Source organism: Cervus elaphus, chromosome 24 (genome assembly GCF_910594005.1).
Source record: "Cervus elaphus chromosome 24, mCerEla1.1, whole genome shotgun sequence".
Taxonomy (NCBI): Eukaryota; Metazoa; Chordata; class Mammalia; order Artiodactyla; family Cervidae; genus Cervus; species Cervus elaphus.
In genome coordinates this window covers 60,368,894-60,394,620 of record NC_057838.1, presented here as the reverse complement: position 1 = coordinate 60,394,620, position 25,727 = coordinate 60,368,894, and the positions used below count along the sequence as shown (strand labels likewise).

Genomic DNA, 25,727 nt, shown 5'->3' with positions numbered 1-25,727 from the left:
GGACATCAGTCACACAGCAGTGGCCACCATAGAACACTTTTTCGGAATGTTTGTGGCGGTTTAGATGGTCCAAAAGCATCACTGTCAAGGCTGAGGGAGAACAGATGCTCCATTAAGGGAAATGAGCCCCCAGGTGACCGGGAACCATGGGTTCTATTGACATGCTGTCCCCTCTCTAGGTTTGGTCCACTACCCTGACTGCCACGAGACAGCGCAGGTGACAGCTGAGATGTTTTGAGAGAAAGTTCGTGAGATGGAGGCTGGGGCTCTGTGCGGACCTCATGAGAATACAGGCCTCTCCCCAGGAACAGTGAAAGAGGTGACTTTTTAAGACCTTAGAGATTTAAACGGGAAGGAAGGTGCCAGGGGAAGTACTGCTCCCTGGGCTTCAGCTGTTGCTAATGAACAAGCGCGTTCATAATGTGAAACTCAGGAAGTGTTGAATGTGTTTGTACTTGAGTTTCAGCCACATCTGCCAGGTATCTGAGCAAAGCAGTGTGGGGTGCAGACCACAGCTGCACCATCCCAGGCAGTGGGGACCACGGGGAGCCGGAGTGGCCTCATCTTGCTTGGAACAGGTGGTGGTGTTAAGTCATTCAGTCATGTCCGACTCTGTGCAACTGCATGGACCGTAGCCTGCCAGGCTCCTCTGTCCCTGGGATTTCCCAGACAAGAATACTGGAGAGGGTAGCCACGCCATCCTCCAGGGGATCTTCCTGACCCAGGGATCTCCTGCATTGCCAGGCGCGTTCTTTACCACCGAGTCTTCAGGGTTAAAGCAGGTGAAGTCGGGACAAATGCCCAGATCACAGGCAGAGTCACTTTGCTGCCGTGAGCCCCAAGTGTCTTTGGGCTGTTCTTTTGCAGAGTAGGTGGTCAGGACCCAGAACACTACCTGGCTTTCCCCAAACAGAAACCTGCTAGGAAGTCTGGTTGGAGAGGACACTTGAACCCGTGCCTTGCTCACCCTTGTCAGGGATAGGTGCTCTCTGGCCCCAAATTTAACTAGAGTTTTCCTGCAGTGTGACCATTCTCTGCCTCAGACCCTCACCTCTTTCCTTCTTCCGCTCTTGACTTTTAAATTGGAGGATAATTGCTTTCCAGTGTTGTGTTGGTTTCTGCCATACAGCAAAACGAATCAGTTGTAAGTATATATGTGTGTGTCTATCCCCTCCCTCCGCCATCCCCATGATTTACGATGCTTCCCCCACAGGGAGAACTGCAGGCAACCAGTGCCTCCACCTGCAGTTCCTATCTGAGGTGTGGCTTAAAGGCAAAAACCAACGGAAGGTGAAATTTGCCTCATTGGTGGTTTGGTACTGTTCTGCATGTTCCTTCCTAAGGGACTGAGATCTTCGGCCTTGGCAGATAAAGAAAGAGGGCTGATGTTTCCTTTGCCTCCTGGGGTGCTTCCCTAAGGGTGTGTTGTCAGGTCGACCAGGATTCTGCGCTCTCGTGGCTGGCCCCCATCTCCACCCCAGAGACCTGTGGGTGGGTGCTCCCAAGGGCTGCTGGCAGAGTTCGGGGAGACTGGGGCTTGGTTGAGTTAATGACTAGAATAACAGTGTTTTTAGTGCTGCTTGACTTTTAGCCTTTTTTCCTGTAATGCACCAGCAGTCAGACTAGCCTACTGGTCAGGTGTTAGTTAGCAATCCATTTCAGCTGAGGCATGAAGCAGTTTATGAGCTGAGACCTCTGCCCTCCAGAGGACCACGAGGTGCCTGGCGTAGGCCCACTTCGGTGTGTGTGAGCCGTGTGGTGCCAGCCCAGCGGCGCTTCCTTTACTCTCCCCCGCTGAGTTTTAGCCATCTTGTTTACTTCAGATTTGTCCTCACCTCAGCAAAGGGAGTAAAATCTCTTCAGTTAACAAAGGCCTACAACAGAAACTGGGGAAACTCAAAGGAAGAGAGACACTAGGTCTCCTCCTTCTTGTGGGAAAGAAGGGGATGAGGTGGGGTGAGTGAAGAGGTTAAGAGCATTTGGTACTTTGCTTGGTGGGAGCAGTTTAACCACAAGGCCAGCTGTCGAGGCCAGTGAAGCACCTGCTAACCCAGCCTCAGCTGCCCCCGAACTCCTAGGTGTGCTCCTTTAAGAAAACAGTAACGAGGGTCCCCCAGCCACAAGGATGGCCACAATGCTTTCACTCCTTAGGTCCATCAGCTCATGGCTCACAACACCCCAGGAGGGCCCCTAACACTCCAGCTCCCCCACATCTGTACTGGGGAGCTGCCTTCTTGCTTCAGAGCCCAGGATACCGGCGGGGGTGGGGGAGCGGCACGCAGTGGATGGTGCCTTGAGGAGCCCTCTTCCCCTGCGGGGCGAGCAGGAGACCAGGTTAGACGCTGATGAGGCTGCTCTTCTCCCAGAGCGCTTTGGGCAGAGCGCGCTCTCACCCCGGCTCGGGCTGCCTCTGGGAGGCGTCTTCCCTGTTGCCTGGGCTACAGCTGCAAGGTAAGGAACCCCATCCCACTTCAGTAAAAGAGAACAGGGAAAGGCCATAAACAAGCAGAGACAGACTTGTAGTTTTATTTTGTATTTTTTTTAAAATAAATACACTTTACATTAAAGAAAAAAGGCCTTTGATTTGTAATTTCCACATTGGGGAGAAAAGGAAGAAAAAAAGATTTTTGAAAAACTGAATCACAAAGAAAAATAGAGGGAGTGAACTTATATCCTAAGTTCCCTCAACTCCACAAAACCAATATCCACAATGACCTTGCTGCCCCCAAGCCGTGAAGGTGGGTGAACCTAGGCATTTACTCAGCAAACAAGCAGCGCCTCCTCCCCACCTCTGGCACAAAGGAAAACAAATTAACCTGACGGCATATGAGGCAACAAAACAGGTTAAAAAATCATATATTATATTTATAATAAAATATTCTTAATCCTTATCAATTTAAGAAACCACGATTTTCCTTTTCATTTAAATATGTGTGTAAAAATGCCTCTATATTGTTCTTTAGACATCATTTTCTTTCATAGAAAATGAAGTGCAGGGACAAGAGACCTGGTGGATATAAGTTCATACCCTCAGTTATAAATGCCTTTTTTTTTTCTTTTTAAAGTTTTATAAAAAACTATTTCTTGTTCTTTAAGTAAAGAACATTATACAAAGAAAATATATTGTGAAATAACCCCAGAGACATGTTTGTTTTTTTTTTTCCCTTGAGGAAAGATATGTCCATCCTAGGAGAAGGGGAAAGCAGAATAGGGCCTAACCCCTGTTGTCTTTTTGTGGTTGTTATTGTTCTTAGAAGGACTCTCAGATTCCAGTGAGACTCTAAACCATAATTCTCTGAATGCAGGGCCAGGGCATGCAGTTCCTTAATAGAGCCCTGGGAGAGAGGGAAGGGAAGATGTTCTGAATTAATCTGACTCAGTTTCTCTCCTGCCAAGAATCTCTTCCACGTCGTGCTGACTCCTCACTCATTTAGAGATAAGATGATGTCATCTTCCAAATCGGAGTTGTCAGAGCTGTCGGCTGAAAGGTAAGGAGAGCAGAGACTAGATTACACACCAGGCCTCCAGGAAGAAAGCACCTGCATACACATTTATGCCTGAGCAAGGTTCATTACCAGGTTCCAGAAAGAAGAAAACACTCCAATTAACTCCTTGGAGCTGGCTCTGGAGACCACTATTTTGGCAGTGGTGGTTACCCCTGGGGTCTCTTGCTTCCCTTTCAAAAGACTTGGCTCTGTGGTGCCATCTTGCTTCCTAGAGGTTCCTCCTGCCTGAAATTCAAGCCCTAAAGGGACAGGCAAGCCCCCTCTGAAGCTCTTGCCCTTGGTGCTTCAAGTGGCTACAAAAAGGGTGGGGCTGAAAGGGGGGGAGGTGAGTGAGCCCCAGGGGTCCTTTGGCCTCTGGAGTCCCTGGGCACAGGCTGCAAGCACCCAGGACCCCTACAAAGGCAGGCTGATCCCAGTCAAAGATGACATTTCTGTTCAACTTCTCGGCCACTCTGTTCTCAGAAGACTTCATAAAGACACTGGTAGGCAACCTAGGATTCATTCCTCTGGAATTTCTAAATAGAATCTGCAGGGAATGTATTTCTAAAAAGATACAGGCCAGAGTGAGCAGCAATAGCAGAGAAGGGGTACCTAGAAGCTAGACCAGCAGGTAGTGACACCTGAAAGGTGGCGCTGTGGCTCTGGCCTTTTGCCTCACCATCTGCCCACCAGCCAGTGAACAGACCACACGAATACCTCCGGAAGGATCGAGGAAGAGGTGAAAGCAGGTGGTAACAGAGAGAACCCTGAAAATGACATGGATACACTTGTGTAACAGCACCTAGCTCTAATATTTACTGAGTGAAGGTAAAGAAAAGGTCTTCGTGCCCAGTTTGACTGCTCACAGCTCAAGAAGCTGTGGGACAATTTTAACAAGGTTTTCAGGGAAGTAGGCCAACAGGTCCTGACAGCCCTGCAAATGCCCACAGGCCCCGGGGTTCCCACGAGGAGAGGGACAGCCACAATTCCAAAGAGTTCCTCGCTGGCCCTTTGCCAGGTACCTTACTCCTCTGGGGACAGTTGAGGGAGAAGGGCATGTCCCCAAACCTTCACTCACTACAGTCTCCTTTAGGAAGACAAGTGAACTGGATAAAGTGAAACGGAGAAAGTGTGGCTGTGATAAAACGAAATCCTGAAGGTAAGCAAAAGTAATGGCTGGAAAAACCAGTGTTCCTGGGTCTGGGCACAAGACAGCCTGACCTCACTGGTGAGGAGTGGGGAAGACGGGATAGAGACCAGACTACTATCGGACACGGCTAAACTACAACTACGCCTCTGCAGCTTCCTTGCTGAAACAGCTCCAGGGGGAGGTGTCAGCAGGGAAGGGGGTGCCCAGGGACAGCACCGTGCCCTGGGCCCACGGCAGACCTGGGGAGACCCCCCCTGTGTATGTGTGATCTGTGAACCCACAATGCCAGACCCACCTGCCTGAAGCTATCTTAAGCATCAGCTGCAGAGCTATTAAGAATCTTAACTCATTACTGACCAGGAGATTTTTGCAGAAACTTGATGCCTGTAGCTGGCGATTTTTGGTTTGGCTGTCCAAAAATGATTTCCGTTACTTCACTAACACCTTGCAGGTTATTACATTTCAGTAGTTACACCTGTGTGTGTGTGACCTGCTCAGTCATGTCTGACTCTCCAACTCCACGGACTGTAGCCCACCAGGTTCCTCTGTCCATGGCGTTTTCTAGGCAAGAATATTGAAGTGGGTTGCCATTCCCTTCAGGACTTGCCTCACTCAGGGATCCCACATTACAGGCAGATTCTTAACCATCTCGAGCCACCAGGGAAGCACACCTGTAAATCTTTTCCATCCCATGAGTGTTATTTTCACTTTCTCTATCAAAGTCAAATCACTATGGATTTTTGTCTTTGTTGGTCTAATATCCATGCTGTCTGAATCAAAACTATATTCTGAAGAACTGTCATGAGACACTAGTATATATGTCACTTGAACAATCAGAGAAACTATCTGCATACAATTCACCCAAAAATGCAGTGTCATTTTTGAAAATTTTAACAGTAATAAATATGCATTTATAATATACAAGGCTGGGGGGGAAAAACCTAATGGAGCAAAATCTGAATGATGATAATCCTAAGTTTTATAATGAACCCTTGATCATTTTTTTAAAGTGTGGAGCATTTTAAAAGTCTTTATTGAATTTATTACAATATTGTTTCTGTTTATAATTTGGTTATTTGGCTAACAAGGCATGTGGGGTCTTAGCTTCCTGACCTGGGACTGAACTCACACCCCTGCATTGGAAGTATGCAGCCTTACCTCTGGATCACCAGGGAAGCCCCATCCCTTAAAATCTAGCAACTACAGACGGTGATGTTAATTGTATCCCTCTCTAAAAACATATTTATATGTCTCCGGTCAATAATGTGTCACATGTAAGGACTAAGTGTAGCTGGATGAGGAGAACACAACCTTCTTTAAGCAAATGACTCTCAGGTACAAGGTCTGACAGCCTTCAGGGGTCAGGCACCGATTTCCCCCCTTCATGGTCAGGTAAGGGACTTCTTTCTCTGCCTTTCTTAGCCTTTTCTCATCCTCCAGAACAGAAAGAGGAGTCGAGTACACACTTTGCGCAAGCCATCGCGATGTCAGCACAATTCTAGAGCCCAGCTTGTCATCTGTAATGGCATTTTCACGTTATAGATACTCCCACCATGTTAACATGGTTAACATTCTCTGATCAACTCAGGGTTTCCCAGATTACCTCTTGGACTTGAAAGAAGGAATTTCCTAGAATAAACAATAAAGGCTAAAAGAAGAAGTAATTTTACAGACCAAATAAAAATGTATATTAACTGAAAATGGAAAGATTAGTAATACTCTTAGGTCAGTCAGGAGTACCAGCTGTTCCCCTGACCCACCTAATTTTAACTGAAGGGAAACAAATCTGTGCCCATGTGTCACAGGTAACAAAAATGTTCAGTAAAACTTTCCTTTTTATTCCCATCAATATTGTCATTTTTCCCTTGCTCCTTAGTCCCTCTTACCTGGCGCTCTGACCATCGCTAGGGAAGAGAAGTCCTCCTTGACTGAATCACCTCAACCTCCAAGTACGAAAAGGTGTAAGTGGCAAACAGCAGATGGGCAGATACATATAAGGCACACCCTGCCAGCCCCATAAAGCGTCCTCAAAATACAACTTGGCCAAGAGGACTTAATGTAAGAAAGTCAGTCTCCTTTCAGTCAACTGCCTTCAATCCTAAGAACTTGATGTGTAAGATCCCAAAGAAAACAGATTCAGGTCACTGTGAAATAGGAGAATCACTCAGACACACACACAAACACACACACCCCTCACACCTACATACATAATGCCTTTCACCCCCAGCACCAAACATCTACTATGAAGAGGACTGCATTTGTTGGGTTTAGACCAGCACGGTTAAATTGTCTGTGATGATGTAGATGTTCTGTATCTGTGCTACACGATACTGTAACGAGCACTTGGAATGTGGATGTGGAAATGAGGGACTGGACATCTTAATGGCCTAGGTGGTTACTGGCTACCTGGTACCTACCGTGGCTGTGAGAATGCTGCCCGTGCGCTATGTGAACAGGGGCTGGATGTCACAGGTTACGCCCAGTCAGGCACCAGGAAGAACCAGGGCCACAGCAAGCCCGAGTGTGTTCACAGTGACACACGTCACCAGTGATGCTGCCAAACATGTCCTCTTAAAACATGGGTATAGCTGCAGACCCCTGGGACTAGTAGCTGGTTTACTCAGGGCCCATTAGTATACTTGAGGGGACAATCTGACTTCAGAGACATGTTCTAAGCAGGAAGGACAAGCAAAACTGGAGCCTGTTCTGTAAAACGTAGAATAAGAATTTGTCCCCCAGCCTTTAGGAGGGAGTAGGCAAAAGCAGAAAGTAGGCGTTCCAACCCGCAGGACGGCTTTTATTTCCCACAGCTTTGGGAAGGAAGAGGTACAGCTCCCTGTGAGCAGCTGCAATTGACAAGCCAGCTCTAACGTCTCGGGAGAACTGCACTTTCGGCCTTCCAGGCTAAGGCTAATCCTCTGAATCAGGTCAACAAACTCCAGCTCGTGGGCCAAACCAAGCCCATCAGCTACTTACTAGAACAGAGGCACATGGTTCATTTACACCTTGTCTCTGGCTGCGCTCACACTGCAAAGGCAGAGATGAGTAGAGAACAGAGAACGGCCCACAAAACCCAAATGATTTACTGTCCAGACTTTACAGAAAGTACTGACCCTTGTTTAAACGAGGTAAGAGACATCTGGTGACAGACATCAAGACAGGGACACAGTGGAACAGAGACATGAAACTACTCTTCCGCAAGGGCCTGGGCGGTGACTCGTTCCGGGCGCAGAACCCCGCGGCTGCCCTCGGGGCTGGGTGGGCACAGGAGAGGGCCCTTCCCCGGCTGAGCGAGCCCCAGACTTACTGTCCCCCAGGATCAGTTCCACTTCCTCGTCTGCATCGGAGTCTTCGTCCTCCGCGTCCTCCCCCTCCTCCAGGAGGTTGGCCAGCTCCTCGTCGGAGGGTGAGAAGTCGTTGTCCCCGTCCTCCCCTGCATTCTCGTTGTTGTCGTCCTCCTCGAGCTCGGCCTCCAGCAGCTGGTCCGTGTCCAGCTCGTCCAGATCGTCGGTGTCGTCATCGTCCTCGTCGTCGTCTTCTTCCTCCTGCTCTTCCTCTTCCTGGTAAGAAAGCATGAGTCCATTAGCCGAGACACCAAGACCCAGTCCACCTTGGCCACACAGGGAGTCTCTCCCCAGCTTCCCGAGGGACAGCAGTGGGAGCAAGCAGTAGAGAGCGCGGTGATCCAGGTTTTAGCACAGACTTGACTCGTCAGTGAAGGCTGAGACAGGCGCACACAGGTCCCCCAAGATACGAAGGACTGGCCGCCCTCAAAGGCAGTGCTCGTCACACAGCCCTTCCCCAAGGAAACGGATAACACACTTCACAGAGGTCTCTGCCATCAATATTCTATGTTTCTAACTAATAATAAACCCAAAAGGGCTCTTCTCTCTTTCTTGCATCAACCAAACCAAATGAAATCAGTTGAGGTACTGGAATAAAAGCTTCTACCTGGAATCTAAAAAGCAGTGCTTTAATAAGACAAACAGTTGAGTCACTGGCTCCTAAGCCCTTTCAGTCCTTGTCCTCAATCTTATAATCACGGGCAAACCTCTGACACCGCTATCACAAGCATCCCATGATCTGAATATCCAACAAAATAGACTTTTACCATGTATATAACTCTAAGATACAGTATTTTCTGTTAAGCCACACACTACCCCCCAGTATGCAAGAGAAACTGTCCATACTTCATTCTTAAGAGCTCTTCCCAAAGGTAAGAAGATACCAGAAAACCAATGAAATGCTTGGCTCTGGGAACCCTGGGCTCTGGAAATGATACACTCTGGCATCTGCCGCATTTCAGTTTTGCACCAAAATCCAAACTGTTTCCCTTCAACCAAGAGAGGACACAAAGACACCTCTGCTTTCCGAGGGATGGCAGCTGTTCCCAACATTCAATCACTAATCCTGCTGCTCGAACATCAACTGTGAGCATTGCCAGCAGCAACAGGATTCTAATTCCTGCAGTAATAAAATACAAGATTCATTGAACCAGAGCCTAATGAAAGTCACAACAGAACAAGCCATACACAGCAGAAAAAATATTTTTAAAACATGTTTGAAAATGCTGCTTCATGCCAATCACTTAAAAACCAAGTGTATGCAGCTTATCCCGCCACTGGTGCTCACCAGCTGTCACGTGAGCCAGGCTCACATTCGGCACCGCGGCTCAGCTCTGTGAACCTCTGATAACCGGAGCCCCCACTGAGAGACTCTTTGATTTACTGTTTGGCCACTGATGGAGACTTTTCAACAATTTCTGGCCGCTACACGGGAAAAACTTTAAATACCCAGTATTCCTGGTGCCTGTACAAACACAGTCCATACTGGAGAGAGAGAGTGTGTGTGTGTGTGTGTGTACAGAACCCAGGACGAGTGTGTGTGTGTGAACAGAATCCAGGAGTGTGTGTGTGTGAACAGAACCCAGGACGACTGTGTGTGTGTGTGTGAACAGAACCCAGGAGTGAGTGTGTGTGCGCGCGTGCACGCGTGCTGGAGTGTGTGTGTGTGTGGGGGGGGGGGGGGTGCCTGTACAAACACGTTCCATACTGGAGTGTCTGTGTTTGTGTGTGTGTGTACAGAACCCAGTGTGTGTGTGCGTGCACACATGTGCAGGAGTGTGTGTGTGTGAACAGAACCCAGGACGACCTGCAACCCTTGCTGAACAGCCTCGCCACACATCACCTACACATGAACAGCTACTTAGCATTTATCCACTGGAAATGAACTGACAGTGCTTGGAGGCAGTAAAAATAAACTGACGCACGGACAAGCTTCTGGCCCCAAGTACATCAGCTCATACAAATAACTGCGAAAGGAGAGAAGGGTCAAAATTCAGGGAACTAATTCAAAGTGTTCACCAGATTACAAACTCTCGCCCCGCTTTTTCCAGGCACGTTTTCAGGGGCTTGGCCAAAATTAGTTCTAATTCATCAATAAAGTACCCCAGTTAAAAACAGTACATTAAAAAAGAGTATCCAGGGCCCTGTTTCTTAGGCTCTGGAATAGAAGATATGTATGTTATTCCACATACAGATAGTACTATTTCTGATTCACAAGTGGCTATGTAGTGAATGATACACACACTCATCCCCTATCTTCAGAGTACATGACAGGAAAAGACGCCCAGGCTTTGGGATCCAACAAGCATGAGTTAGAATCCTGGCTTTGCCAATTATGTGTTGTATGAACTTGGGCAATTTATATAAACTTTAAGTGTCTCAGGATGGCATAACTTTTAAAGGCCCGCAGTTGAGTAAATAAAAGGGTAAATTGTTCAAACAGGCATCTGTTATCCAGCAAGGAATATCAATCTTCATTTCTAAAAACATCAAAGCTCAGCTGATCCAGGAGAACTAAGAAAAAGCTCAAAAATCAAGAGCAATTCTAGAAAATAGGTCAACCAGTCTATTCACCATTCCAGATTCTTCCAGGAGCCTACAAACCCAACCTTAATCCTGCAGCAGAATAATTTACATATTTCTTCATCCCAGAAGGCCATGACGACAGATGTGACCATAACAGGAAAAGGGAAATGAACGGGAAGGAGAGATCTACCTGAACGTCCAAACACATCACTTAGTCATTTATACTCTGGATTTAATGGCCAATGCTTTAACATTTAGTTACACGTGGATATGACCATAAGCTCACTTTCTAACTTTTAAATCTGAAACCTGGAGCATGAAACAGAAGCTCAGAAGATCTATCCAAAATGCTGTGGTAAAATCTAATCCTGTGGTTGAACCCAAAAGAGAGTTGAGGAAGCAATTTTAAGAGCATTCTTGCAGGTTTCAGTACCTGCTTTGTAAAATGAGGCCCTCACCTTCGTATCTACAGAACAAAGCTTCCACTAATTTGAGTGGTCAAAAAAGTGATCCAAAAATTATTACTTAATGAAAGAAACAATCTTGCTAGAATCCTGACTCAACTCCAGCCACATTTAGATCAAGGAGTATTGTTTTAATTCCCTAAGACCTCTCTTTCAGGGCTTAGAAACACGACTTCAGGGCCAGGCTGTTTTAAACTAATAAACTGTACAGAAAGAATTTCAAAGCTCTTTCCTTCTGGGTTCCATCTTAAGTCAATTTCATGGTTACCCAAAAGCCCCAAACCTGCAGATAAACCAGCCCACTCCCCTCCTGTTCAGGGAGCGGATCAGCTGGTGTGCACTCCCTCAGGTGTCCCCTCCAGCCAAGCATGGGTGTTTCCTGACTCAACCCTAGTGTGAGAAAGAAGCCAGTCTCCCTTCCTGTTCCTGACCTCAGTCCAGCCCAGGTCCTTATTACCACACTGCACCTTTCTCATGCCCACTCCACTCACAACCACTCTCACATCTGTCTGCACTAGCTTCTCATCTCTGAAGAGATTCAGCTTCCCCAAAGCTAAACTTATCAATCCACACAGGCTTCAAACTCTTTCCACCTACAGACTTTTGAAAAAGGTAACCTGAACCCTCCCTCCTGGCCTCCAGGTCCTCAACTTGCTCCCTCATCTACTCCTTCAGTCCTCCACTCCTCTAACACTTGACAGTCGGCTTCTGCCCACAGCACTCCACAGGAAATGCTATGTGCCCTGGAGCCAGGCTGCCTCGAAGAATCCGAACTGCTGGCACTGTGTTTGACTGTGGGCCATCAACTTGGCCACATAGGGTTGTTGTTAGAATTTAATGGGGGGAGGAGAGGATATATGTATGTAACCTCCTTGGAAAGTGCCTGGCATATACTAAGTGGTTGGTAAGCCTGCTGCTATTGTAGTAACCAGAATCTTCCTAAAGGAACATGGAGGCTTGAACAGCCAACCACAGGGCTTCTCTACAGTGACTGACGCTGACCAGTACTGGCCTCTGCACTGGGCTGACAATCTTGACCTCGTCCTGACCAAACCTCCTAAGCATAAAGGTTCCTACAACTTAAAATTTACTTCTGCCTTCATATTCCCTTTAAGTCATAAATCCTGAAACTCCCATTAGATAGCTCTACCCATCTGTACCAGAGAAACTTACTTCTGAAACTGAGCTCCAAGCACCTTCTAAACCTAGCACCTTTCCCACACCTCTCCCAGTGACCGATGAAGTCTCAAACAGCGGCCCCTTTCCCCCCTTGGACAGCTCAACACCCAGTTAACTTCCGCCACCTACAGACAGGGGCGCCCAGCACTCCTCTCGCTGCACTCACTTACTGCATTCTCCCTGCTCCTGTCTACCTGCAGTCTCTAAATCTCTGTGGTCCTATCCCTTCCCAGATTAAAAAACCCAGGAGAGCTCCATAATGCTGCCCAGGCTGCAGAATTACAACAGAAGCAGTGATTACTAAACAACCATTTAATGCCAACTTCTCTAAATAAATCTTAATTTCTTGTTACAGGACATGATTTAATTACACTAGTGGTTCCTACTCATGTATGGCCATCAGAATGTGTATTTTGGAGAACGGGGAAAGTTCTCCAAAGTAAACATGCCTAAACTCCACCCAGCGTCCAGGCTGACAGAACCAATCTTTACAAATGAGGCTTCCACAGGAGGGTTTTGGAAGGGTTCCCCAAGAATTGTGGCGTGCACCGTAAGGAATAACCACTTAACAAAACGGTTCTAGGTCGGCCGCTGGCTCCGAGTCGCACTTCCCTGTAGTGATTAATATATCCTACTCCTGATGACAGAACCAAAAAGGTGAATACAGGCATACCCTGTCTTTCTGCGATTATGCTCTGCAGATACTGTGGTTTCTTCGTGTTTTAAAACAAACTTCCGGGTTGAAGCAACCCTGTGTCAAGCAAACCTACCAGCACTGTTTCTCTAACAGCATTCGCTCACTTCATGTCTCGTGCCACATTTTGTAATTCTCAGAATTTCAAACTTTTTCATTATTATTATATTGGTTACAGAGATCTGTCATCAGTGATCTTTGATATTACAACTACTATTCACTGAAGGCTCTGATGATGGTTAGCATTTTTTGCCAATAAAATAAATTAAGCTATATACACTGTTCTTTTTAGATACAGTGCGCACTGTTGAGACACAGTGCAGTGTGAACACAACGCTTCTCTGCACTGAGAAACCAGAACACCTCATGTAACTGTGCTCCTTACTGCACCACTGGCTTTAATGCAGGAGTATGGAAGTGAACCCACAACATCTCCACGGTATTCCTCCCCTGGTACTACCACCGACCTGCCCTCCTCCTCTCAAAGCTGTCTTGCTCTCTAGGACTTAGTATGGGTTTTTAATTAGTACAGCATTTGTTTCTAAACCATTCAACATTCTTTTTAAATAGATGTCTATTTTTCAAGAGAAATAGCTTTTAGTCTGTACTGCCTTCAAAAATATAACGAATCTCTTAGAAAACCAAATCTCTGGTCCTACTTTAAAAACTGTTTCTGTAAAAACTAGGATTGCTTTTTTAAAAATACAATTAAAACCTAAGCCTACTGTCCTGACACGTCAACATGTCATATTTGCAAAATTTAAACTTGTTTCTCCTTCTGACACTTGTTCTTGGTGTTAACAATCCTTAAAAGCTATAGATTCACTTCAGGATCATAAAAACGCTTGTGTTTTTCTCTCCTCACCAGCAGAATCTAATTCGCCTACATTTTAAATTTCTTAGGGTGGGCGGGGGGAGCTTTTCAGGAAGCCCTGACCAAGCTTACCACAGGTGTGTATCAGTAAAGACTCTTACCATCCGCTTCTAGGCAGTGGAGAACACACAGGAAGCCAGCACAGTGTGTCCCAGATTCCAACACGGAGTGGAGAAAAGAAAGCATTATTCCCTTGTTTTGTTTTGTTAAAGAAATTTAAGATTAACTATAATTAGTTGAAACGTATTGGCTTTTCAAAATCTAGGAACAATGGAACAATGACCAATTCTAATCCTTGGTTTTATAATTTTCCTAAAAGCCAACATCAAAGTTGACAGAATTGATCTTTTTTAAAAAAAGAACACATGTACCAAATTTGGATAATACGAGTTTTAGCAAGTGAGTAGCTTATCTCTGCTTTCATCAAATGCCTGAAGACTGGCAAACTAGTCGCCTCAGGAATCAAATATTTACATGTTTTAATTCAGCAACACAGTGGTACAGTTCACCCTTTGTTAATCTCCAAGCTTATTTAAACATAAAGGCAAAAGACAACCATTTTTATGGTATGTAAATTATATCAATAAAGCTTTTTCAGTATATGTGCTGCCAAAGCGAGCACCAATAACGCTTTTTCAGTCAATAAAAACCATTTGTATGGGCACCTTATGCTGGACCATCTTAGCACACGGCAGCTGACCAAGCTTCTAAGTTTATTTTGCTAAGGTGAAAAGGCAAATTCAAAGGTGCCAGTCACAGGTGCCTGCACCCCTGAGCCATGTAAGTCATACCTGGAACATCTGAGAAGACCTAAGAGCAGATATCTGGACTAGGACAAAATTTTGAATAGCAAATAACATATGAAAATGAAGTCTCCAGTTTTAAAATCAGATGAAACAAAGGAAAATGAGTTAAAAAAAAAAAATCAACCGATACATGTAAGAGGTGATGAGAAATCTGAACACCTTAAGTGTTCCTCTGTGGTGATCTCTTGCTTCCACACCCTGCCACCCAAGATTTGCTTCTCATATATCACTCCACCTCTGCAAGAAGAATGAGGCCAATCCCAGTGACAGCCCCCCAGCATCCACAGTACTTAGCTTCTCTTTTCTTGATCTTCTCCTCAAACAGACACCAGGAATCACATGGACCCACCTGAAAACTCCTAAAGAAGACTGCTGCCCACTCTTTTGTAAACTGCAAGGACGTGGAAGAGCAGGGATAATGGTATTGATAAATAACTTCAGATAAACCCAGTTTTGCTGCACATTTACAGTTCAACATGTAAAATCCAGGAAGACTGAGACAAAACTGCTATGTGTAGTGATCTACAGTGATGGGGGTAGTGATGAATGAACAAGAACGTTAGTCTGCAGCCAACAGACTAACTAATACTACCAACAGGCGTAACTAATACACCAACTACAGCTCGACAACACCACCTTCTGTACCTACTCAAGAATAAACTACATCCTGACCCATGGCAGCTAAAGTGGAAAAGAACATGCATTAGGGAAGGTGGTGTCTAAGAAGCAGAAGGCCACAAGAATAAAAGGCCAGTCACTATTAAAACCCGACTCAAAGCAACCACACAACATTTGGAGCATCTAATACCACTTGCAAGCTCTGGTACCAAGAAATACTAGCAACACGTACAAGTTAAATACTGCTGAAGTCAAGAAAACATGAAGATCCATGTCACAAATAAACCCAATAAATTAAATAAAAAAATAAATCCATGTGAAGATCTCTCCCTTTCACCCAAATCTCATAAATGAGGTTTAAATACTGCAGGACCCTCTCATCCATGACACCAAGGACAGGCATGAAGCCCAGAAAGCATTACCAGAAACCTTTGTGTTACAGGGATTTTCTGGCTGCATTTGGTGAAGTGGTTTAAACTCTGAAGCCTAATCATCCTTTAAAATAAATTCACCATTTAAGAGCCAGAAGCCTGAAGTTGCCACTCCACCTTAACAAGTAAAATGTTCAACAAACTAAAAAAATCAGTAACTCTTACATTTGATAAAGAAGTGGGGTGAGAGGGCAAACCATTGCCCCTAAAATTGGAGGGACCAACATGCAAATACAGAGAATTACAACTTGCCACAGCATAAACCCAGAAACACAAACTTCCACAGGAACCAGTGCAAAGGTAGGAAAACCTGAACTACAAATAACCAGTGGCTGAAGAGAGTTCTGAGCAATGAAAGATATTATAGGTTTTACCTCTAGGAGCTTGACCTGGTTCTCAGGGTGAATGTTAGAGAAAAATTCCCTTGTGCCCCTGGCAGGGGGGAAGGGGAAAAATAACATGAAATACATCAGAATTCTGCTCTTCCTAAGGAGGACTGCCCTCGGGAGAAACTATCTAACCAGAGCCTGATCTTCTGGGGGAAGGCCATCTGTACTACAGATGTGTAAAGTTCACAGTATAGAGGTAGAGACTCATTAAAAGACTAGTTATAAGACCATAAAATGCTTTCCTTCCTCCACATCTTACCACCACATTACTAAAGGCCAACAACAGTTTTTTTATCCAGCACATCATGTCCAGCTATCAAGAATGATGATAAGACATACTAAAAGAAAAGAAAAAAGTTTAAACAGACAATGTAAGTAAGCATCAGAAACAGACTCAGATGTGGGAGGGATTAACAGACCAGGAATTTAAAACTTCTATAGTTAAGAAGTTAAGGGTTCTCTAATGGACAGCATGCAACAATAGATGGACAACAGAAGCAGAGAATGGAAATTCTAAGAAGGAACCAAAAAGAAATGCTAGCAATCAAAAACACTGACAGAAGTGAAGAATGCCTTTGATGGGCTTTATTAGCAGATGGACACTGCTAAGGAAAGAATCTCGGAGCATCAAGATATCTCAATAGACACCACCAAAACTCAGAAGGAAAGAAAACAAAGTGAAAAACACTGAACAGAATATCCAATAACTGTGGGATGACTAGAAAAGCCATAACATACAGGTAATGAGAATTCTAGGAGAAGAGAAAAAGGAACAGAAGAAATGCTTGAAATAATAACTGAAAATGTCCCCCAAATTAATGGTGGTCAGAACCCAAACCAAAGATCCAGGAAGCTCTGGAGAGAATAAATGCCCCCAAACCCCACACCTAGTCACATCATTTTTCAATTACAGAAAGTCAAAGATAAAGAAAAAATCCTGAAATAAGCCAGAGACAAAAAACACCTTACCTATAAAGGAACAAAAACAGGTCACCAGCCCAGGTGGGATGCATGAGACAAGTGCTCGAGCCTGGTGCACTGGGAAGACCCAGAGGAATCGGGTGGAGAGGGAGGTGGGAGGGGGGATCGGGATGGGGAATATGTGTAAATCTATTGCTGATTCATGTCAATGTATGACTAAACCCACTGAAAAAATAAATTAATTAATTAAAAAAAAAAAAGAACTTAAACCATACTTTTTGATTATTCAACTAAAGAAATAAAAGTCTATTAATATTTTAAGTAAGTACATAGTGAGACCGCTACACACCTATTAAAAAGGCCAAACTGGAAAACACTAACCCTACCTAATGCAGGTGAGCACATGGAGCAACAGGAACTCTCACTCACTGACGGCAGAAATGTAAAATGGTACAGCCGCTTTGGAAGTTTTTTATAAAACTTTTATCATACAATCCAGAAATAGCACTCCTTGGTGTTTACACAAAGGAGTTGAAAACTGATGTCTACACAAAACCTGTGCATGGTGCACAATGAGTTGATTTTTTGTTGTTGAGGTATAGTTATACAAGAGCTCTATTCTGAAGTGCCAAAACTTTATTCAAATTATGCCAGATAAACTGTGATACATCCAAACAATGGAATACTATTCAGCATTAAAATGAAATGAGTTACTAAGTCAGGAGAAGATACCAAACAAACTTAAGTGCATATTACTCACTGAAAGAAGCCAAGCTGAAAAGGCAACATACTGCATGATTCAACTATAAGACACTCTGGAAAGGGCAAAGCTATGGAGACAGTAAAAAGATCAGTGGTTGTCAGGGGCTGGGGGAGGGAGGAATGAATCAGTGCAGCACAGGATTTTTGGAGCGGTGAAACTACTCTGTACAATACTACAATGGGGATAGCATCATTATACCTTTGTCCTAACCACAAAATGTCCTCACCAAGATTGCACCTTAATGTAATCTATGGACTCTGGGTGATACTGATGTGCCGAAGTAGGTTCACCAGTTGTAACCAATGTACCACTGTGATGTGGGATGTTGTTAATAGAGGAGGCTGTGCACACAGCAACAAGGTATTTATGGGAAAACTCTGTACCTTCTGCTCAGTTTTGCTGTGAACCCAAAACTGCTCTAAAAATTAAAGTCTATCTAAGAAAAAACAAAACTTTTGTACTAAGGATGTCATTTTCAGTAAAGTGCTTTATAAAGTAATATTTCCATGGTATCCAAGAAGAATCCCGACTCTTTTCATCTGTGCATGAGGACAGGGGAAGACAAAGCTAGCAAATTGCCCCTAACAGGGCCTCCCACAGAGGGAGGCACTGGTGCCTCCGGGCCAAGAAGCAAGGCCTGCAGAAGGCTCTGCCCTGATCCCACAGTGACCACTAACCCCAATACATACAAGTCTCCTTCTCCTCACTCTGCTCAGAAACCCGTTTCTTGAGATTATGAATTATCTCTAAGCTCTAATAAAATCTATACTTAGCCAAGTTGGAACATTCTACTGGAGACAGTGCAGATCAAGACAGCACACACAGAGGACTGTAAGGTGAATCCGTTTTAGCTTGTTGACCCAGGTGACAAGGTTTACTCAGGAGGTTCATAACCTATAAAGCCCAATAGTGGAACACACACCTGAATCTCAAATTGGCACAACAAATTGCCCTTGCTTAGTCAGTGCTAAGTCCTGTCAGAAAAAAACATGAGTCATCAGCCCGTAGTATCAGACTCGCATCAAAAAAATACTCTTAAAATTACCACTTTCAAAAATTTTACTCAAAAATTATCTTAAATCTAAAGTACAAGATGCTGGGGAAGGATGCCAACAGAAAGCTATTCTCTGAGCCCTAAGCTCATTGAGCGTGATTTACCAAAGAACCAGGGAGGGATGAGGATGAGAGCAACAGCAGAGCAAATAGGAAGAAGTGTGTGGCCTCTAAAGAGGATATAGAGCACCAAGACCAAACACCACCACAGTGGAAGAAAAAACGGAAATGAATCCAAGATCTGGAAAAAAGACATTTTATCTATTTTATTATCTACAACAAGAAAGTAAAACTCTAGTCATTCATTTTCAACTTTATATCACTCAGCAATAAATATTTCTCAGATTTGTCTAAAGAATCAGGCCAAGAAAAAGAATGTAGTGTGAGCCTAGTAGACAGGAAAGAGCTGCTGAAACTCAGTAGTTTGAGAAACTCTTCATAAATGGCATCAACTGACATACCACACAGATAAGCACCTAGCATAACACGAGTATAAATTAAAATCCCCTATGAAAAAGGAAAAGTTAAGATTCTGTGTGACATGATACCATCTACCCACATTTTATACATGTTTAACTCAAAAACATCACTATTTTCCCTCTATCTGCAAGCTCCTTCTAAACTTTGAAAACAGGTTATGGCACAGAACTGAGAAAATGCAAAACAGAACTTTACGGAGATTAAGCCATTTGTGCGATACAGCTCAGCAGAGTGACGTTGCTGTTGTGTACTGACAATAAGAAAATGGGCGCCTGTCAATACTGAAGCCAGACAAGGCACTGGTTCTGATGGTGAGTTCAAGGAAACCTCTAAAACAAAATCAGAGATTGCTGACCTGCAAATTAATCTATAAAGGCAACTCACAGGATCATCAGGTACTGGTTAAAGTCTTATAATAACAAAAATCTGCTTTCTTCTGAAGAGTTTCAGTGATCAAGGACACATGACAGGCCTTGAGAATATGCCAAGAGGTTGCAAACACCCCTATAGCAACAATCTCTAAAAATAAATAAAGAAAAAACCCTATGGCTAAAAGCAGAAGTGCATAGTATCTATAAGCAATATTCAGCAGAAAGAAATTTCCAAGACAACTGACCTGGTCCTCCTCTTCGTCCTCATCCTCTGCCAGACGCTGCCTGCCCACTTCATACAGCCTGCACACGGTGTCCATGTTCAGGGCATCCATGCTGCCTTGGTTCTGAAATGGGGACACCCAGTCCACAAGGAGAAGTTAGTTTTCAGAAGCCCACATCCACATCTCAGTTATGACAGACCCTCAGAGAGGGAAAGAAAAACATGAAGAGAAGGCCTGGGCAGCAAAGGAGAGGCCACCATCCCTGGAACAACTCTGTTCCAAGGATGCTCAAGCAAGAGAGCAACTCCTCTGAGAAAGGTCTGACAGTGAGTCCAAGATAAGAGGAGATGGGACAGTCCACAGTGCTCTGTATCAGAATTTTCCTACTACTTCTCTTAGACTGTGTATCTCCCTGTCAAATGAATATATTATCACAGTCTATCACCATGAATGCATCAGTTTTAAAACACATTTTATATCAGACAAAATGCTTGGAGTATAAGTTGATCTTAAATATCAGAATAAAACACTGAGATTTCTTCTAGCTCCCTTTACCTCAATGACAGCAAGATAGCAGTCTTTGGTGTCTGTACACAGGTCAAAAATGTTCCGTTTCACATCAATTGTCGCTGGAAAACAGAATGTGACAACACTTAGGACTGGACTACTGCTGTGCTCTTAAAACCAGTCTTTCTGTTCAAGGTATTCAAGGTGACTATTTATAAATATTTCCATAACTCATCTGCTTTTCCAAAGCAGAAAAATTATAATTCTCTCAGAAAATGGAGGATCTTAAATAAGGAACACCAATACAAGGCAAAATCATCAATGTCTGACACTTCACACTTACCTATAGGTTTGTAGTCAGTTGCATTAAATGTTCGGAAGGATGATCCAAAAGGGCTTTTCATCCTCTCTTCCAATAGGTCATCTTCATCATCTGCCTGCAACATAGCTAGGTGGGAGGGGAAGTGGGACAGGGGAGCGAAACACTATTAGAATCAGAAACATCCCCTATTCACAAATGAAAAATATCAATGGACAACCAAGATTTCAGAGCATCCCTGTCATAAATTTCTCTCAAAGCATTTTCCTTGCATATCCAAACATCCTCAACCTCTCATCTAGTTTCCAAGAACTGTTATAGCTGAAGGTGCACAAAAATTGCAAGACAGAGAAGATTTTTCTATAAGTTCATAATGATACACTTGGGTAATTAAGTCATAAAATTTCTTTGTATACAGGATTTTGTGCTCGCTTCGGCAGCACATATACTAAAATTGGAATGTATACAAGATTTTATCGTCAAAGCCAGTGGCCTTTCACGATAAATCAACACTCTTCTCATCAACAAACTTTGTCACCATCTGTACTACTAAAGCTTATTACCTCCATACATCACGGTCCCCGTGTGGTTGAACACCACGCGACACTGATCGAGCGCAGGAACCGTGTGTAAAAGATGGAAGGTTCGAAGGTCCCACTAGGAGGGCAGTGGTCAAGGAAAACTGTTTTTCCCAAAACTTATCTAGTTTCACGAGGGAAATTCTGAAATATGACGTTCTTTTCTCCCTCCATCTAGGTATTAACACTTTAAAAATCAATGAGATTAAAAAAAAAAAATCAATGAGATCAAGGTAAAACAAAAGCACAGAGAACGTCTATTTCTGAAGAACGGCCTGAACATCTCCTGTGATAGCCTCAGGAGCTCCCTTTCTCCCAGTAACAGCGCTTCACTTGACTCTTCTGACTGGCATCCTTCCAGAGAGAGATAAAACTCAGCCTGACACCAGGGGAAGAGGGAGGCAGTAATCTGGTCACTCTTCCCAATACAAAAAGAAAAAAAGAGCCAGTTAAAAGTTGTCAATTACCAGTATCAGTAAGAATCCACTGGAGATTCAATAATACTTCAAACCAAGAGGAAAAAACAGGTTATTTACCTGTACGGGCACTTCAACCAGGTATTGGTAGGAAGATAAAATTATTTCTGCATTACAAGCTAGATAACAAATGGCAAGGAAGGCAGGGGTGCAAAGGATACAATCTCAGTATTAATGATGACCTCCAGCCCATTCGGATGGAAGACGCCACTGATGTTCATGTTGAACTTGTCAAACTTGTGGATGGCCTGTGCAGAGCGGACATCCCAGAGGACGCCATCATTTAACACAAGATCATCTGTAGGATTAAAGGTGGCACAGTTCCTCTTGTAGTTGTTGGCAAGATCTGGGTTAAACAGAGTCAACAGCTTGTTGCCAGTCTGAATATCATAAATCTTTAGAGAAGAAGGGGTGGGAAGAGAAAAATCAGACCAATCCGTCCACTGACAAATTCAAACAGACGCTGTGTAAAATAGCTCCCCCACACTTTGCAAAAGCCCAATAAAATCATAAAAGCCCTAATACTGAAAATAACTAAAAAATAGGAAGACCACACCCATCCAAGCAAAGTTTATGTGCTTTGAGTCAAATTTCAGGTTTTTTGAGAAGTATTTCCCACAGGTAAGAAAATGAGAAGTAAAACGGCAACAGGGGTAAGAAAACCCTCTTCTTCTCCATTCCCCTTTCAAGAAAAAGAAAACGTTTCTAAGATTGAAACTGAGAAACTCTTCATGTGGACTAACCAACATTACTCAAAGAATACTTTTGAATAATTTTCTTATACAGGTTACTTTTTGGAGAAGGAGATCAATGAAATACCCTTTTCTCCTTAAAATCTCTCAATATACTCTTTTAGGGCCCTACAACACTAAATGTTCCAAAGTTGACAATGTGCAACCCATAGAGAGACCAGCTCTTTCCCATCAGCTTACAGACATGCTGTAATATTTCCAATCTTTAAAAAAAAAAACAAAAAAAAAACCTCTTTTAACAGAGCAACAAATAAGGAGACACCACAAGGAAACAAACAAATTCAGGTCATGGGACAAGACAACTAGCCTGGTCTCTTCAAAAGTCAATGTCATGAAAACTGGAGAAATGGTTCTTGGCTCTAAAACATTAGTGAGACATAATAACCAAATGCAATATGTGAATCTTGGCTGGATCCTGGTTCAAAAAACAAAAACAAAAACATTTGAAACCAAACACATCAGGAACAATCGGGAAAACTGAGTATGGGATGAAAATTAGATGGCATTTGGGAATTACTGTAAATTTTCTTATATTTCATAATGAGTGTGATTATGTAATAAAATGTCATTAATGCTAGGATATACATGTTATAAGATACGAGATAAAACGTCACAGTGTTTGTAACTTACTTTCAATGATTCAGAAAAACACACACATTTACACAGAAAATATGGCAAAATACTAAACTGATTAATCTAGGTGGCAGTTACCAGTACTACTGCTTCAATTTATCTATGTATTTTAAAACTTTGAAATTTAGCTTGGGAGAAACCTTCCCTTCACCACTCCATACCACCCCCACCTCAGGCTACTACCCTCACACATCCCTGTTTTTCAGCAAACCACGTCAATAGACTTATCTATATTGTCTCCACCTCTCTCCTCCTGCTCTCCCGTGAACCCACTCTAATCAGATTTTCACCACAGCGCACAGAACTAGCTCCTGACATGGTTAACAATGACCTCCACATAGTTACTCAAAGATCATGTCTCAATTCTTTCTTTTTTTGTCATACCACATTGTTTATGGGATCTTAGTTTCCCAACTAGGGACTGAACCCAGGCCTTGGGCAGTGAAAGCCTTGAGTCTTAACCACTGGACCAATAGGAAATTCCCTCAATTCTCATGCTTTGCAACCTATCAGCAGTTTCTGACCCAAATCATCAATCCGTCCTCAAGAGTTTTCCCTTGCCTTCAATGGCATGTCTTTTTCCTAAGGTCTCCTGCTACCTAACTGTCCACCCTTTTTTGTCCTCCTTCCCAAGTTCCTGCTCATGCTGCAATGTCTAAATACTGGCCCAAGCCAGGACTGTCCTCACACTTCTCTTCTCCAGCCTCCTGAATGATCTCATCCAAGATCATGGTTCATGCTATCAATACATAGACAACGCCCACATTTCTATCTCCCATCCCAGACTTCTCTCCTGAACCCCCCATTAGTATATTCTCTATTTTAATGTCTAACAGAATCACAGACTCCATGTATCAGAAGCCCAGGGCCCAGCTGTGTCACTTCTCATTGCCTGCCATGCCCACCCAAGCCCAGCTCCACTGCAGCTCTCACATGAGCTGGCACAAAACCCTCTCCTAACTGGAAAGCCTCCTCTTGCTTCTCTCACAGAAACCAGACTCACACTTTAGGAATTTTACATCCAATCACATGCCTTCTTAGTCACCCTCCAGTGTCCATCTCATCCACAGGAAAAGCCAAAGGTCTTAAACAACACACAGCTACAACAGGCTACAGGGTATGCCCCCCACTGACTTCAGTTCTCACCCCCCTTCTCCTTCCCGCCTCCCAGGTTTGGCTTTTCCCTTGCCATTCTGCATCTCAGATCACTTTCCCCAATGTATCTGGCATGACGCCACACTTCCTTCAAGACATTGCTTAAACATTATCCAATCACTGACACGTATTTCCTAGATGAAAAAGAAGTTCCCCACACCACCACCAAGCACTTCCTATCTCTTACCCTTCTCTCTTTACCTTGGTAGCACTCACCACCTAACATACCATGTATTTGCTTCTTTTTGTTTACTGTCTCCCCTATATGGATCCACCAAGACAGGAACTTTACTTCATAGTGTTTTAAAGTATCCTATGTGTTAATGAAACAGTTCTCACATTGTAAGATTGTTCAGTCTTTTTACATTTTTCCCATATAGCTTGAAACTACTTCATTACAATTCTAGATTCTATCTGGAAAGAATTATCACTGAGTAATTTCTGGTTGCCCACAGGACTTAAGTAATCAGACTCAGTCCAATAAATATCAGTATAAAGAGACAAATCACCCTGAAAAATGTGGATTCTTAAATACTTACATGGGCAATGTCTCCCTTCGTGCCTATGACCCGGTCCTGAGAATGCTTACTGAACTCAACATAATGATCTTCTGTAAAGGAATGCCTACGAACAAACAACAGAAGTACTGATGTAACTGATCTTCAGAACTTAATTATTTAACTGACTGAAAAGAAAGTGATCCTCAGTCTCTTGCCTGACTATATGCACCTGAAGATTCTCAGCTCCCAAAGAGGAAAAAATTGTACACATAAGATTAAAAAGAAAATTCCCTCCATCAATTTGTCCAAGCAGATTCAAAATGAATGAATGGGAACTACTTGGTTAAAACAATGGCTAACAGGGTACACATGCCTCTGAAATATGCCCCAGCAGAGAGCGCCACTATGATAAAATACAAAGATGTGCCATTCTGGATCAGTGAAGGGTCTGTTGTCTGATGGGAATGTATATACTTGGTAAGAATACCCAGGAACCAAGAAAAAGAAAAATCTTATTAAACATGCACCACAGATGAGGAAGAGAGAAGTCAGCAATAAAACATACAGCATTCCTCTCTTCCCCAAAAGGCTCTGAGTCAAAGAATCAGACGAAGGGGATAAACTGTAAAACAGAGACACTGAATCATAAAAGTAGATACATACTTCATATCAAATACTGATTTCATTCCCCAAAGTGCAGACAGAGGCTGGCTCCAGGTAGCCGATGTCAGCAGCAAGGATCCATCCTAAAAGAAGATGGGAAGACCAAGGTGGGTAATCATGTTTACATAAATGCCATCTTTCATTAGCATTCTAAAATTTAACATATATTGCTGGATTATAAAGAAAACAAAAAAACTTTTAGGAATCAAGAAATGGTCAAGTGGCTAAGATTTAATATGCACCTCCTATGTCACAAAAAATAACCAAATTTGAGAATATTTAATCCTCCTGAACTAGTAACATGAAATACAATAGTTTCAAGGGTGTGGTGGGTGGGGGATGATGAGATGTCAAACATGGTTTCTCCTTTCT

General features: G+C 43.5%; 1 protein-coding gene across 5 annotated transcripts in view; it reads right to left on the bottom strand.

Annotated features, from left to right (window-relative positions):
* Nucleotides 1-2,510: 2,510 nt before the first annotated feature.
* Nucleotides 2,511-25,727, bottom strand: part of DCAF1 (DDB1 and CUL4 associated factor 1) — a 92,007-nt gene continuing 68,790 nt past the window's right edge. For 3 of the 5 annotated variants that reach the window (XM_043886686.1, XM_043886683.1, XM_043886684.1), the window contains 10 exons: nucleotides 25,356-25,438; nucleotides 24,732-24,816; nucleotides 21,814-22,047; nucleotides 21,162-21,255; nucleotides 20,623-20,727; nucleotides 20,328-20,401; nucleotides 19,794-19,895; nucleotides 13,818-13,826; nucleotides 7,943-8,195; nucleotides 2,511-3,481 (listed from right to left, as the gene is read on the bottom strand). In XM_043886686.1, coding sequence (XP_043742621.1) covers nucleotides 3,423-3,481; nucleotides 7,943-8,195; nucleotides 13,818-13,826; nucleotides 19,794-19,895; nucleotides 20,328-20,401; nucleotides 20,623-20,727; nucleotides 21,162-21,255; nucleotides 21,814-22,047; nucleotides 24,732-24,816; nucleotides 25,356-25,438 — 1,098 coding nt within the window. In that variant the 3' untranslated portion in view covers nucleotides 2,511-3,422. The remainder of the gene's footprint in view (nucleotides 3,482-7,942; nucleotides 8,196-13,817; nucleotides 13,827-19,793; nucleotides 19,896-20,327; nucleotides 20,402-20,622; nucleotides 20,728-21,161; nucleotides 21,256-21,813; nucleotides 22,048-24,731; nucleotides 24,817-25,355; nucleotides 25,439-25,727) is intronic. The other 2 variants (XM_043886687.1, XM_043886688.1) reach the window with 1 other exon arrangement.